Source organism: Eucyclogobius newberryi, unplaced genomic scaffold (genome assembly GCF_026437365.1).
Source record: "Eucyclogobius newberryi isolate DKJ021-1_F unplaced genomic scaffold, fEucNew1.0.hap1 SCAF_97, whole genome shotgun sequence".
Taxonomy (NCBI): domain Eukaryota; kingdom Metazoa; phylum Chordata; class Actinopteri; order Gobiiformes; family Gobiidae; genus Eucyclogobius; species Eucyclogobius newberryi.
Window position 1 is genome coordinate 39,022 of NW_027316540.1, and position 14,923 is coordinate 53,944.

At 41.7% G+C, this 14,923-nt stretch overlaps 1 protein-coding gene across 1 annotated transcript in view; it reads left to right on the plus strand.

Moving 5' to 3' along the window:
- The first annotated feature begins 746 nt into the window (after positions 1 to 746).
- Positions 747 to 14,923, plus strand: part of adgra3 (adhesion G protein-coupled receptor A3) — a 30,271-nt gene continuing 16,094 nt past the window's right edge. The window contains exons 1-3 of the mRNA XM_072439575.1: positions 747 to 980; positions 8,611 to 8,682; positions 13,280 to 13,351. Of these exons, the coding sequence (XP_072295676.1) occupies positions 772 to 980; positions 8,611 to 8,682; positions 13,280 to 13,351 (353 nt within the window). The 5' untranslated portion in view covers positions 747 to 771. The remainder of the gene's footprint in view (positions 981 to 8,610; positions 8,683 to 13,279; positions 13,352 to 14,923) is intronic.

Consider the following 14,923-nt stretch of genomic DNA (forward strand, 5'->3'; position numbering starts at 1 on the left):
GCACAGCGGAAGTGTATCGGAAGAACACGGGGAAACAACAGCGAGCTTCCGACGAGGGGACCACAGGGCAGTAGCAGGACAGGACAGGACCGGGGGGGAAGAGGACTACTCAATGAACACAGAGGAGCTTGTGGATGTCTTTGCGGGGTGAAAAAAGCGGGATACAGAAGCAAACTCTGCATTCGTTTAGCCGCAGCGCTTCATAAAGTTACCCGTGTTGTTTTTTGTTGTTGTCCCCCCGGTGGTCCCGGAGTAATTTCCTGTTAGTTCCCACGGCAGAAAGTTGCAGGCGCCCGCGCGGCGTTCGTCCATCAAAAATGCAGCAAAAGAAACGAAAATGCGCTTTATTCCAAACGCTACCGTCGATCACTGTTTGTTGTGAAAATGCCGTGGATTACAGACGCGTTTTGTGACGAGATCGAGCCTCCGGAGCCACGCTTTTCCCCGCAACAAAGAAGCTCTCTCTCTCCCGACAACCGGGCAACTTGAGTCGGACGCGAACTCCGCTTTCTCTGGATTATTACTGACAAACTGCACTAAAGTATTGGAAAAAACATAGATATCGATACTTCTGGTGAATCAAAGCAAGTCGAGCATGAGTGTCGTCAATGCTGTGCAAGAATGGAGGACTTTGGACATCTCGATCTTGTTTTTGTGGGAGTTTAACGCCTTTTTGGACACGTTTGTCGGACCAAACAGAGCCCAAAGTGTGTTGATGTGTCTCTAAATGTTGCTGCACGTTGTTGTTGTTGTTGTTGTTGTTGTGTGAAAATGAGAGCGGTTGTGTGGCAGTTGTGTGTGGGTTTGCTGCTGCTCGCTGGCGCCGGGGACTCGGCTCTATCATCTGATTGCAAATCATATGATGAACGCACCAAAGGCAGTGGGAAGAGCCTCCAGAGTGACCGGAAGGTGGTCTGCAGCAACATGGAGCTGCATCAGGTGCTACCGCCGGAGAGCTTCCCCAACAGGACGGTCACGCTGTGAGTATGAGGATTCTGCACTGGCAAAACACGCACATAAATGTTTAAAAGTGTTCTCAAAGACATGGTTATTATTCAAGCTGGGGGGGCAAAATATTACCCCTAGTATGTGTGACTTTCAGGGATGTCAAAACTTCTAATTAATCGATAATCAGAAGTATTCAGGGCACAGTAGAGTCATTAAGAATCAAACAAATAGGCAAGACAATGCACATTTCATACACAAGGCAATTCAAAGTGCTTCACACAGCAGGAAAAATGCATTAAGATCACAAAGAAATGACAGAAACAGAAATTAATTAATTAAATTAACTGATTAAAAACAATTTAAGTCATTAAAGAGAGCATATTGATATTAATCGTGACAACTTTAGACGCAGAATTTAATCTTTTTAATCAACAAAAAATACCTTCATGTAACTTTTATGCGGCTGTTTTGGTCATATTTAAGTTTATTTAGTCTTTCTGAAAGTTTGATTTTGTAAAGATTGGCAAAAACTTGAGGAAAAGTAACATGTTATACAACGAGAATGGAAGAAAAGCAAATATGTTGTTTTATCAGTCTCAATAATCATGATTAATCGTGATGGGATGAATGACATGTAAGTTGCTACTACAAAGTATGTTTTTTCTCTCTTCCTGTTCAATAGCATGAGAAAATAATAGTATTTTTGAGGGTTTACATAGAAAAGTTCTTGTTTTCAACACTTTTTTGGCACTTATTGCTCTTCCAATTTCTCCATAATGGTATGATAAGAAGGATAAAACTTAAATCAAATGGTGCTATTGCAGTTATTATATACAAGATTAAATTCCCCACGTCTTTTTTTCTATTTTTCTCAAATTGAGGTGGTCACCCGACTGGCAGCACGCACAAAATCAATCACTGCCTTCTGAGCACATACCTCATCACTTTCTGACAGGCCGACCCTCTTTTTGTCGACGGGGCCCGAGTCGAAAGTTTATAGAATTTGACATTTGTGTTCAACTGTTAGCGCCTATCTCTCACAAAACTAAACTAGTGTCAGCGCCATGACAGCCATCCATCATTCCCCCACAGCTGCACACTGGAACACTGTAAAGGCAGACCTCGTGTAACTGTATCCTTCCTGTTGTGGTACGCTTCACACACAAGATATTTCAGTATTCTGTACTCTTGCCTAGGTTTGACCCACTTAGAAACAAGCCGGAAGAATTGCCACACTTTTTAGAGCGTTTCCTGTTCAAATAGTTAGCGGTACCAAGATTTTAAACCAGAAAATACTCTTTAACAGGTTTAACCAAAGGGCATTTACAGAACAAGAACGTGCACGGTGTAACTTTTCTCGTGGGGGGTTTCCATGGACATTATTGCTTTGCTTGCAGTGTTTCGCAGCTTGGCATTAGCCTTTTCCATCACCATGGAGTCAAGCAGCTTGGTGACACCAGGCCAAATTACAGGTCAGATCTGTGGCGAGGCTACCCTGCTCCCAGCCAGAATGCACATCTCAAGATCTAGTTTGTTTTTAGCAATAACACTGCAAATAATCTAAATAAATGCTATGTTTCATGACGTAGGGTGGATCATTCCAATGGTACACCCTTCACCACAAAGTGACATAGTGCACCTTTTAATTACATTTGGTGTAGCTTGTCAATAGTGAGCGGAATCCACCTTTTTCCCCTTTAATGTGCCTCAACATTGTGTCCTCCTGAGCGCCTCTGACAGTGATGGGTTAAAGATTGATCCCTCTCACTCTTTGTTCGGTGGAGTTCCCCCCAGAGTTCAGATGATGCAATTCGGGAGAAAAGACTGGCGACTCTTTAGGATTCCTCTGTCTCCATCTTGGCCTTTATCTATTGTTGGATAAAGCCAGCCCGCCTCAATCACTGGCCCTCCTATGTTTCCCTGTGGACACGAATGGCACTGGGGCAGCAGTTTATGTTGGCGGGACTGTTTGGGTGTTAATTTACCGCTTGTAAATCCCTCTGGAGGCCTAGTTTTATGGTTGTCCTCTTGCTCTAGATTGGGGTTGACCGTGGCCGGGACCTCCCTGAACTCGAACATGGTGGTCAGTTTGGGCTGAATAATATTTGATGTCGTTCAGAAATTTTTAAAGCGTTAACCACTCAATAAAGGAGAACACTTAATGCAATTGGATTTGAAGAGTTTGTTGGCGTATTGAACTTTGAAAATGTTAAAAACTTTATCCAGTGAACCCTGAAAAAACAAATGGCTCATTAAATAAAGTTATCCCAACATTTTGATCAGATTAGCTTTTCAAAAATAGTCTACCGTATTTTCCGGACTATAAGTCGCACCTTTTTTCATAGTTTTGGCTGGGGTGCGACTTGTACTTATGTATTTATACTTATATACTTATACTCCGGAGTGACTTCTATGTGATATTATTTGTTATTTTCACACTTGCAACCGCATTTCATACTCCAATGGAACTTATATATGTTTTTTTTCTTCTCTATTATGCATTATTTTTGGCTGGTGCGACTTGTACTCCGGTGCGACTTATAGTCCAGAAAATACGGTACTTGTTTTGCACTTTTACCCCGTTTCCTGCATGTTATCTATGGGGTCAACACATCCTTATAGTTTTTCAAAATTCATGAACCTAATTGTGAATGTCAATTGCTATCTTCTAGCACAGGACCTGTTTTTACTTGGGTCTTTCTTGTAATTTCAATAATCCATGAATGACATCCGTGTGTTGAAAAATACTCTCATTTGCTGAACTTACTGAACCACTGTGGTAGTTCTCTTTCTTGTTGCCAGATATGAAGCATAACCACATATTTCCATTTTCTTGGATCTGATATTGGTTCACCCCAAGTTTCTACATGACTCATCTTGAGAAATTACATTAAATAGTGGTTACAACTTTGCAAAATGTTGGATGCACGTTTGACCGGGCAGCAGCGAGTGAAGTGCATTCCCTGCATTTGTTCTCTCCCAGTGATACTGCATGCCTTAGTAATCTGAGAGGAAATGACACAAATGTGTTTACAGCTGCCCCTGGCCTCTCTGTTGGAGTTGGATAAACTTGAGTTCTCGCATTAACCTTGATGGGATTTCTATTGCAAATGGAACTACAATGTTATGTTTTCACGTGCTTGTGGTCTGAACCTTTAAATTGAAAAAGGTGTAGTTGAAGTTTAGATGAAAAACATGAATGTGCACAGAACATTGATTGGATCCTGGAAGTTTCGAAAGGTTTATTTTCCAGCAAGTCCAGCAACATTCGAAAACAAGTAAAAGAAAAAGAATAATCTAGTGGGATAATTCAGTGGGTGTCTTGTGCTGGTCATGTTGCAAGTTTATTTACCTGTTGATGCTCCCCTCAACATTGCCATGCAGACAGGAACTGATTGTAGTTGAGCTTTTTGTGCTCCCCCGCTCGTGTTTCTTTTAGCATTTGTTTGGTGTAATTCGGTTGCATTCAGAGGAGCACCTGGTTTGGACGGTGCAGAGATGAGCGCCTGGTTTGGACGGTGCAGAGATGAGCGCCTGGTTTGGACGGTGCAGAGATGAGCGCCTGGTTTGGACGGTGCAGAGATGAGCGCCTGGTTTGGACGGTGCAGAGATGAGCGCCTGGTTTGGACGGTGCAGAGATGAGCGCCTGGTTTGGACGGTGCAGAGATGAGCGCCTGGTTTGGACGGTGCAGAGATGAGCGCCTGGTTTGGACGGTGCAGAGATGAGCATCTGGTTTGGACGGTGCAGAGATGAGCGCCTGGTTTGGACGGTGCAGAGATGAGCGCCTGGTTTGGACGGTGCAGAGATGAGCGCCTGGTTTGGACGGTGCAGAGATGAGCGCCTGGTTTGGACGATGCAGAGATGAGCACGTGGTTTGGCCTCAGAGAAAGCGATGCGGGATTGGATCGCTGAAAGAAAGCAGGGATTTCCCTTGCGTCACTCAATACTTTGACACATGTAGAAAGTAGTCAAATGGAGTCTTGAACTTGAAAAAAAGGCATGTTCTTGCTGGTATTGGTTAGTTTTTCATATTTTAATAACATTTTCAGGTGAATTGTTTGGACAATGGACCAAGCGACAAGCTTTTAATGTGCTTCTGAATGATATTTTCCAGCAAATATTGTATACAACATTTGACCCTCCCTTCAATTCCGATTGGCAATCCTGTCTGGTGCAATGGGGCAAACATAGTGTAGCTCCTGGGGATCCATCACCAAATCAATGGCAATAGCTGGAGGATTTGTCGTCATGTTTTTTTGTTGATGGGGCCCTACTAAAGCATCCGTGCTTATGTTTCACTCTGAACCAAATATTTAGAGAGTTCAGTCCCCCCCCCCCTCAAACCAAGTAAACATGTTTAGATGGCATTAAATCCTTGTGGAATGACGATAATCTCATTTGTTTACTTTCCCTGACCTGTAAGTGTCGTCTCTGAAATTCTCAAACAAGTAAAACGCAGGTGCTGGCTGTCATGCATGTCCACAAGAGGATTTGTTTTTGCTGCTTTCCAAACCGTGGCTCTAAAAGGAATGCTTTTCAAAGTAGTTTGGCAGTGTTTGCAGAACGCGGCAACAATCCCAAAGGCGAGCCTCCGGCAGATGTAGAACGAGTCAGTTCGCAGCCTTTAATTTAGCAGACCTGTCGGGGTTGTGCTCTGCCCCCCTGAGTCCTGCTTAATCCCAGACATGTACTTTAGTTTTGGAGACGTTAGCTAAGGCAGCGCATCGTGGTTGAACAATGAATTACTTCTCATCTGTTTTATCGTACTTGTGGAAACACTGTGGCATTTCGTGATAATACCTGTGCACCCTTCCATGCGTGACGTCATGGTGAAAGACTTTCTATTTCCTTTTTACGAGAAAGAAGCAAATGCAGATGTTAAAAAAGTCTGACTTTAGTGTCTGCATCTTCGGGAATAGATTTGTATCGCAAACTCAGAAGTAAGTGCCGTAAGCAGCGCTAGATTGACTTTGCTTTGGCGGTTTGCCCCGGTGTCACTTCATTCTAAAGCCTTGAAAAATCACACATCTTACTATTAGTGATGTGCCAAAGAGCTATTTTGTGCCTAGTGCAAGTTTCCCAGTAGAGTTTGCATTGAGAAATCGATTGCAAGGTTGCTGCGTGCTTGTAATCCTTGATTTATGATGCGATTTTACCAAAAACCTCTTTGAAAATGGGATATATTTGCGAATAGTGTTTAATTGTTTAAGCCAGAAGTTTTTGGAGAGAACATTACTTGGCGTTGTCGTGTGCGGGGATTTTGCATTGTTCACCTCTCTGCACAACTATGACTCCCTGAAGGCGTCCGTCCACTCAAAAAAATAAAATTAAAAAAAAGAACCGTAGTGTCGAATTCCCTGACTTCTTCAAGCTGCAGGAAATCTAGGTCATCACATTTCATATTATTAGCTACAACTGCAAGCAGATATTCTGGTTTTACCCGGAGCTTTTCCATAAACGTCGAGGAGATTTATGGCTTGTGTATCAGGAGACAGGATGTACAGTAGGATTCCCCCGCAGCTCGCTCCTGGCCTGAACTCAAACAGCTCTTATCTATGCATCAAGATAAGCCCTGGCTGCCCCTCTCTACCCCAGTCTATTCAGGAGTAGCCCCAAGACATTGTGTAGACGTGCTCATTTGGGTTAGACACGACAGACCGGGGAAGGAGAATACAAATGTCCAGAGGGGAAGGAGATGAATTTGTAATGGTCCCAATTTAAACTGAAGCGAATACGCCATAGGTATTTGGCACTGTTACGGCGGAATTTGTTTACAGTACCATTTACAGATGTCGTAATAATATAGATTTATTTTCTCACCATGTGTTTTTAACTTCACATGTTCTGATGCAAACTAAACCGATTTTATAGTGAGAGCAGAAACACGACTCCCTTGGTTGAGGTCTCCCCCGGCAAACTGGGAGGTTCTTGGAAGAGAAAGAAGTCGGATTGCAATGAAAACGGGTCAAGAACTCATGACTCCCTGGAGAATGCCATTAGACACATTTATTTTTATGGCCGTCAGAGACACAAGTTAAGATATGCACAGTGCACTTGTTGCTCACATTCAGTCAAGAACCTCTTGAACCATGATAGAAAGGAGTGCGAGGGTCAGTTCAAACTACTGTTGGCCATCATAGGAACATCAGTAAATACCGTATATTCCGGACTATAAATCGCACCGGAGTAAGTCGCACCAGCCAAAAAATGCAGAGTAGAGAAGAAAAAAAAACATAACTTGTATTTTTTGGGGATATTTATTTTTTTAACAGACATTTAATCTTGAAATTAAATTTAAAATAATAACAGATAGAGAACATGGTGAATAGGTGTACGTATGCTAACGCTAACACCTTCAGCTACATGAGGCACAGACAGAACTGTTGTAAGTGTCTGGTATGTTAATGTAACATATGAACAGTTATTCAGATAACTATAGCATAAAGAACATGCTAACAAGTTTACCAAAGCATCAGTATTACCCCAAATTACTAAATCCAATCAAATCTAATCCAACTTTATTTGTATAGCGCATTTTACCAACACAAAGTCTCCAAAGTGCTGCACACAAAATATGTTATAGAAAAAAAAATAAAAATCAACATGTGACATGTGGTTGCCAGTGTGAAAATAACGAATAATATCACACATAAATCGCTCTGGAGTATAAGTCCCCGGCCAAAACTAGGAAAAAAGCAACTTGTAATCCGGGAAATACGGTAATACGTTTGACTGTTGCCGACCCTGATGATCACTATTTATATTTCCTGTGGATTTTGTGGGTTGTGTGTGGGAGAATGGTACGAGGAGATCTTTTTTGATTGGATGCATCTATAAGATATGTCATGCCAAATCATTTTGAGGGCAAATCCCCTATTTGTAACCATATGTTTTCTGGCGGTGACAGAATTTGTAGCTTTGCACATTTCCATATGTCCGTCCAACGCCGGCGATGCACAAAGTGGTGGCTTTGTGTGCACTCTCTCCCCAAGCAGCGGGGAGCCAAGTTCCAATTCTCGGCTGTCCAACCCTGTAATAAAAGAACTGCTCAACACCCCATAATGACTCCAATGTGGCCCTGGTTTGTGGGTGCCACCAGCGTGTATGTCACCCACCACATCCCCTCGCTGCCGGCCAACAACAAATGCTCACCAGAGTCTTTTCCTGAGGGGATTAAACAGTGGTGTGGAGCTCTACAGCTGTGCAGGGCATAGTAGATTTTAAATATAGCTCATTTTTGTGGATTTTATGTTGTTTCAATTCCCCACATAGTTATCGCTTGTTTTAATAAGATCGTGGCACAGGACTGACTGTAATCAATCTTGGTTTAGTCTAACAAGCAAGCACTAAAACTCAAATTTGGACATGACCAAATCTGGACTTGAGTTTCCTTCCTACTGTAACCAAGTGTTTTCAACAGTGTAGCCATATGAAAAATATCCTAACTGGTGTTGAGTGCCCAGCACAGTCTGCACAAGTCATTACTGGCTCGATTTCAGCTCTTCTTTTCCCAGTGGCATGACACATTAAAGACTGCTAAATTACAGCCAAACAAAGACATAATGTTACAATCTGCACTGCAAAACACAAGCAGCTATTCAGTCTGTTGTCTCCTGCTAAGATTTGAGGACTTATGCATTTGCTGTTCTTTGTTTTCACAGAATTCTGAACAACAACAAGATTCAAGAACTCAAAAATGGCTCCTTCTATGGATTGTCCACACTGGAAAAACTGTAAGTATTTATATTTAGTTTTTTTATTTACGTAGATCACTTTTCTACTCACTTTTAACAATGTATTATGGTACCGTATTTTCCGGACTATAAGTCGCACAGGAGTATAAATCGCACCATCCAAAAAATGCATAATATAAAATAAAAAAACATATATAAGTCGCACTGGAGTATGAAATGCGGTTGCAAGTGTGAAAATAACAAATAATATCACATATAAGTCGCTCGGGAGTATATAAGAATAAATATAAGTATAAGTCGCACCCCGGCCAAAATTATGAAAAAAGGTGCGACTTATAGTCCAGAAAATACGGTAACTTCTTATGGATTTTATTGCATAAAGATTGTTGTACAATACGTCTTGTCATTCATGACTGATTTGGAATTGAACAAAATGCAATAGCAAAAGAATATACTCGCTTCCGCTGTGAGCCAACTTTGCAACATTCACCCAGTCTTTGAAAAAAAAATCACATTATCTATGTATGTTCCCTTAAAATAATTGCCGTCTTCCTTTTGTACCGACTATTTATCTCCCCCTCAGTGGAACATTTAGGCCAAAACACTTCCTAATAGTACTTGGCCCTACTTAACAGGCTGAAGGAGCGCTGAAGATGGCACGGGAACAGGCTAATTATAGGTATAGCCTCGGGGGCTATTTTGTTTGTCTGCCTGGTGACATAATCGCAGCACAGCATTCTGGGATACTATGCGTGAAGGCAGTGGTCTGGCCCAGCCTCGTTGCATTAGTAAAACATGTTATTTCAGCAAGACGCCCGCTTGAGGTTGGGCTTGTCATCGCGCACACTTCCTTCCGACATGAACATGGTGGGAAGTTGCTTATTGGTTGCACACATGGCCCACGGGATGATTTATCAGCGCCAAAGGATTCACGCAGATAAAATAACCAGAGCATTAAGGGCTGTGCTTTTCCTCAAGGCTACGATAACACATGACTGCATTGGTATGGAATTCAAGGGGCAAATTCCCTGTCATTCTCCTTGGAATAGAATCACATGGAGGATTAACAAACATGAATTGCGCTGATTTGCTGCTGTTGTTGTGGTTTGTGATGTCTTGTGAACCGTCACGTGCTTCTTAAAGACTGTCCTTTTCTTCGTAAAGGTGCACTATGTAACTTTTCTGCTTTAGAAACATTTAAAACGTGGAGAATACTCAATTTGAACGAATGACAGGTTAATGCTTAATGTGCTTGATCATATCGCAAAAGCAAAATACTAGTTTGTTTGTTGTTGAAGTTCGCTCACTGACGATGGCGATGAAACTTTCGCCGATACTTCACCTAGTCCAGGGGTGTCCAAACTGTTTCCACTGAGGGACGCATTTTGAAACTTATATGGAGCAAAGGGCCACAAACAACCCGACAATGTCAAATTTGAAAAGTGATTAATTTGAAGTTTTGCATTTGACATAGTTTTGATGCCTCCACACCTTTCATAAGACTTGGAACATTATTATTAGGTTGGTATAACATCAAAATGCTTGATTTTTTTCCAATTTTACAGTAAAAGTACTACTATTTGTTGGTTGGGCCAACTTAGCGGCCAACAAAAATTGGTCTACGGGCCGCATTTGGCCCCCGGGCCGTAGTTTGGACATGCCCGACCTAGTCCAAAGTACTTCTAAAATGAGTCCGATATCTGTACTGTTCCCCAAGTCTACAGAGGGAACATGTGCTGAATACGAATGGAGCTTCACGCTTTCATCTCTCCACAACAAGAAAGGCTAAGCATCTGACTCATCCCACATTTTACACCATGTTTACCTCCAAGATCAGGCCCATAGACTCTTCCCCGGCCATTCAAGAGAAGCCGGGCTCTGTTAGACTGCCAACTTTTGTCATTGTAATGACTCCAGGCCAAGGCCAAGAGGTGTCAAGCCTGTGTTTTTTAGGGTTAATGCCTCACCCTCCCCAAAATGTCCCTGCGCACCCCTCCCCCTCCTCTTTTTCAATCACACTACAAACTCTCGCTCTCTCTCTCCGAAGTCCAAAATTCCCCACAAGTCTATGCACTCAATCTTGGCTCCGACCCCCCTCTTCCTGTTGCTTTCACCGCTCTTTTCCCTTTTTCGAGTCCACAAAGAGCGACCGCCTCATTTAGACTCGCCTATATGCAGTCACAGAGGCAGCAGCTGGCCGAGCGTTGCATGCCGGAGAAAAGGGGGCTCCAGAATCGATTACGCCCATCCAAGAGCGCAGCGTGAAATTGCAAAGTAACTGTGGAGACCGCTGTGTTTTGTCAAGGGCCAAAGGTGTCCCGCTTGGAAATAAGCCACAACAGAATCCCCATTATCACTATCCCGCTCATAGAAACCGGAGAGCCGAGCGAGGCAACTGTCACATGCTAATTCCTGGCTAAATCCACCGCGGGAGAGGAATGCTTATTGTGGAAAACACGGCGCGTATAACCACTGTAGTGTCTGCTTTCTCAAGAATGCAACGTCTCAATGAATAGGGCAATTTGTTAGGAAGAAGGTTAATAACGCCAAAAAAAATGCCTCACTATTTTGGGATTTATTTAGATCACACTCTTGGTTCTTGACTCGTAAATGTGGATTTCTTTTTTGTATGCTATAATTGCTTCTATCTACTTGTTGACTTCTATGTTGTGTTCACAGAAAGAAATAAAGGCTCGATTTACCCGCGTCATTATAGGAATGAAGAGAAGCGGATGCTAACATTGTGTTTGTGTTCATATGTGTCAGGCCATTGCTATAATTGCTAAAATGGCTGCCCCCGCAAAACACACGCAGTTATATGATGTTTGCAAAATACTTTTCTATCATTATTGTTACTGAGTAGGCTTTATGTGGTGTTGTGCTGGCAATTAAGGCAAGAAAATTTATCTTTTTTTTTACGCGTGTGCTCATATGGGATCTCATTATATACAGCTTATACTTTTTTAACTCTAGGTTTCGTATACATAAACAAGACCAATATTAAGTCAGTGCTATTTGACGTGAAAATAGACTGGCACGATAAATGATTTTTAATATTTAGTCAGTTATCATTACATGCCCTTGTGATGACAATGATGAATGTGTTATTTATATTGCACTGTACATGTCACCTCAAATCCCACAGTGCCACAAAGCAAAATCAAATAAAAGGGTAGGTCTTTAATCCTTTTTTAAAAACATCGGGCTGGATTTGGGCCTAAATATTGAGTCATCGTGGCCCATATTCAGTATACAGTTCCAAGTTCCACCCATACGGCCCTTTTATACGTGTCAATCTCATTCCTCGGACAAACAACAATACTGAACCTAACCTCTTTGGAAGCGTGAATAAAAATAGCCCCACAAGCCCCAACCCAAACGTTTGCGCTCCTAATAAACACTCTAAAAGTAGCTCTCGCTGAATCTTCTTAGGGACAATTTTCTCTGCCCTGCCACCTCATTCCTCTCTCATCGGGGTTGCGCACATCAAAAGTCCCGACCAGCAAATAGATTCCTGCCTGCGTTCTCTGTAGCCGCGCCGAGATGACAGCTCGTCCACATCAAACGGGCAGAGTTACGCTGAAGGCTTTGTGTGGGTTCAGGTGGTTCAGAAAGCCTCTTGGACTGGAGTGTAATGAGTGACTAGGCAGTGCCAGCGCAGGTGAGCGCCACAGGAATCCTGCGACGGCGATCCTTTGAACCCGCGGGGGGAGACGGGTCGCGTGTTTGTGTGTCTCTGTGGGCGTGTGCACATAAATCCTCCTTCAAATAGGCTGAGATATCAAAGGCCACTTCTTTTCAATTGGTTCTGGGAGAATGTTGGGTTGTATAATAGGGCTTAGTGCATTATATTGAATGTTGATGGGTTTCATCGTACTGATACAAGCACCATATTTTGTTAATTACTATAGCTTTTATATGTATGTAAACGTCATCATAATGGTTTGATGTCTGTTGAGATATATCTAGGTAGTGTATAGAGAGATTAATGGGTTTGTCATTGTTTTTTTAGCTTTTTATGGTGGATTATTTAACTTTTCTGATGGAGGGTTCACCACTTTGTCTTGAAATGAGATGTTATGGCTTTGCCTGGAAGGTTCCACAGTGTGACATTAAGAGTAGAGAATCTTTATTTTCAGTGTTGCCACGAAAAGAGCAAGAAATGTAGAAAATAATGCTGTAAAAATAAAGGTAAAATTATAACTAAAACTTAAATCTTACCGTTAAGAACTTAAACTTAACTACAACCGATACTACCATGTCAAGCCACAGGTCAGTTCTGTGAGGATGCATCCAGTTTACAGTAAAAAATATATATTTTCTAAGCAATAAAAACACAGAATAAATTGAATGAATGTGAGATAGAAGTTATTACATAATTCTACAAGAGACAAACGTGAGACAAAAAAGTTGCATAGTGTACTTTTTTTAAGAAGAGAGCAAAAATACACAAGTTGTGCTACAATATACATATAATATAATATGCACACACAGACACATGTTTAAGTGTGATTTAAAATGTTCTTGATTCTGTGACTTGTGAATTTGAATGTGTTTAGAGAGCAGGGTTTTCCCATATTTATGCTTTATTAAACCCCCAAGATGAACCTAAACCTTTACTTCTTTCTTCTGACAGAGACCTGCGGAGTAACATGATCAGTCACATCGAACCAGGCGCTTTCCTTGGATTGGCATCACTCAAAAGACTGTAAGTGTATTAAGGCCTCTGCAGCTTTCCTGGCTCTCTTAATGTGACTTCTGAATCTCTTTGTACACTCAGCCTTTGCACGCGAGCTTCACAGGGACTTTTCAAACCAATTTAATACATCGCACGGATCCAAATTCTTCCATCACACTATGTTAAGTATGCACTCTCATTACTGAGAAGCTAATTGCCTGAAATTTAGTGACTAAAGCTGCTTTTTTAATAGTAGGTTTGCAAATTCAAAATGATTGTGCGGTAATTTGCTTCTCGACTCTTCTGAGCTGAAAAGTGGCCGTTTCATTTCATACGTGCTTTTTGCTTTACCTTTCTTTACCCCATTTTAATTGTTCACTAGTAATTATTCATTTTACAGCAAACTGTATTTGCTGTGGTTTACAGTTTACCGTATTTTTTGGACTATAAGTTGCACCTTTTTTCATAGTTTTAGCCGAGATGCGACTTATTCTCCAGGTCGATTTATATGTGATATTATTCGTTATTTTCACACGGACAAACACAAGAGGGCGCACTAGGCTCTAAGCGACCCAGAAGAAGGATCAGCACTTCCTCTTCCTCTGGAGTTTGTGGAGTTGTTTAGAAGTGACACAGAGGAAGAAGAATTCAATGGATTTAGTGATTTGGGGTAATACTGATGCTTTGGTAAACTTGTTAGCATGTTCTTTATGCTATAGTTATCTGAATAACTGTTCATATGTTACGTTAACATACCAGACACTTACCACAGTTCTGTCTGTGCCTCATGTAGCTGAAGGTGTTAGCGTTAGCATACGGACACCTATTCACCATGTTCTCTAAACTGTTATTATTTTAAATTGCATTTCAAGATTAAATGTCTGTTCTTGGTCTTGGATTTTATCAAATACATTTCCCCAAAACATGCGACTTCTACTCCGGTGCGACTTATAGAAGTAGCATTATGAAGTTTGGGATTACCTTTATCATTTTGCTAATTAACTCTCACTTATGATTGTATGTAAAGCAGTTGTCGCTCCATCCTTACACCAGTTTAGCTTGTATCCAGTGTCCATAAGAGAGCACAGTCAGTCTCACACCAATCTATTTCTACCGCCTTGTTTTGTCTGGACCAGTGCCAGGGACCACAGCAGACACCATGAAGCCCTATGTACATTCACGCGCCACAAAAAAACACAAAAAAAGACTGGAATATACTTAGTCTCTGGACATATTTGCTGATCGTTTTGGAAAGCCCGGTTTTGAATTTAGAAGCACGTGGGGGGACCAGAAACTATAGATAATTGTGGAAGAGAGCAGGAACATAGTATGAATCGGAATCATCAGAGCGTGCCAACATAAACTGGAGCGTGGCGACTGCAGGGGAGTGGAGGGAAAACGCAGTCAGATCGTTGGCTCCAACCTTCCCCCTCGTCTTGTATTCATGCCACACTCAAGTCTGTCCATACATCTGAGTGGGAAGAAGTACTCAAGTTTGTGCTGAAGTAGACGCTGAACTTGTGAAACTTTTCCTCCTTAATAAAGTGCAAGTTAATAACACAGTTGGCGTTTAAAAAATAAAAATAAAAAAATTCTAAAACT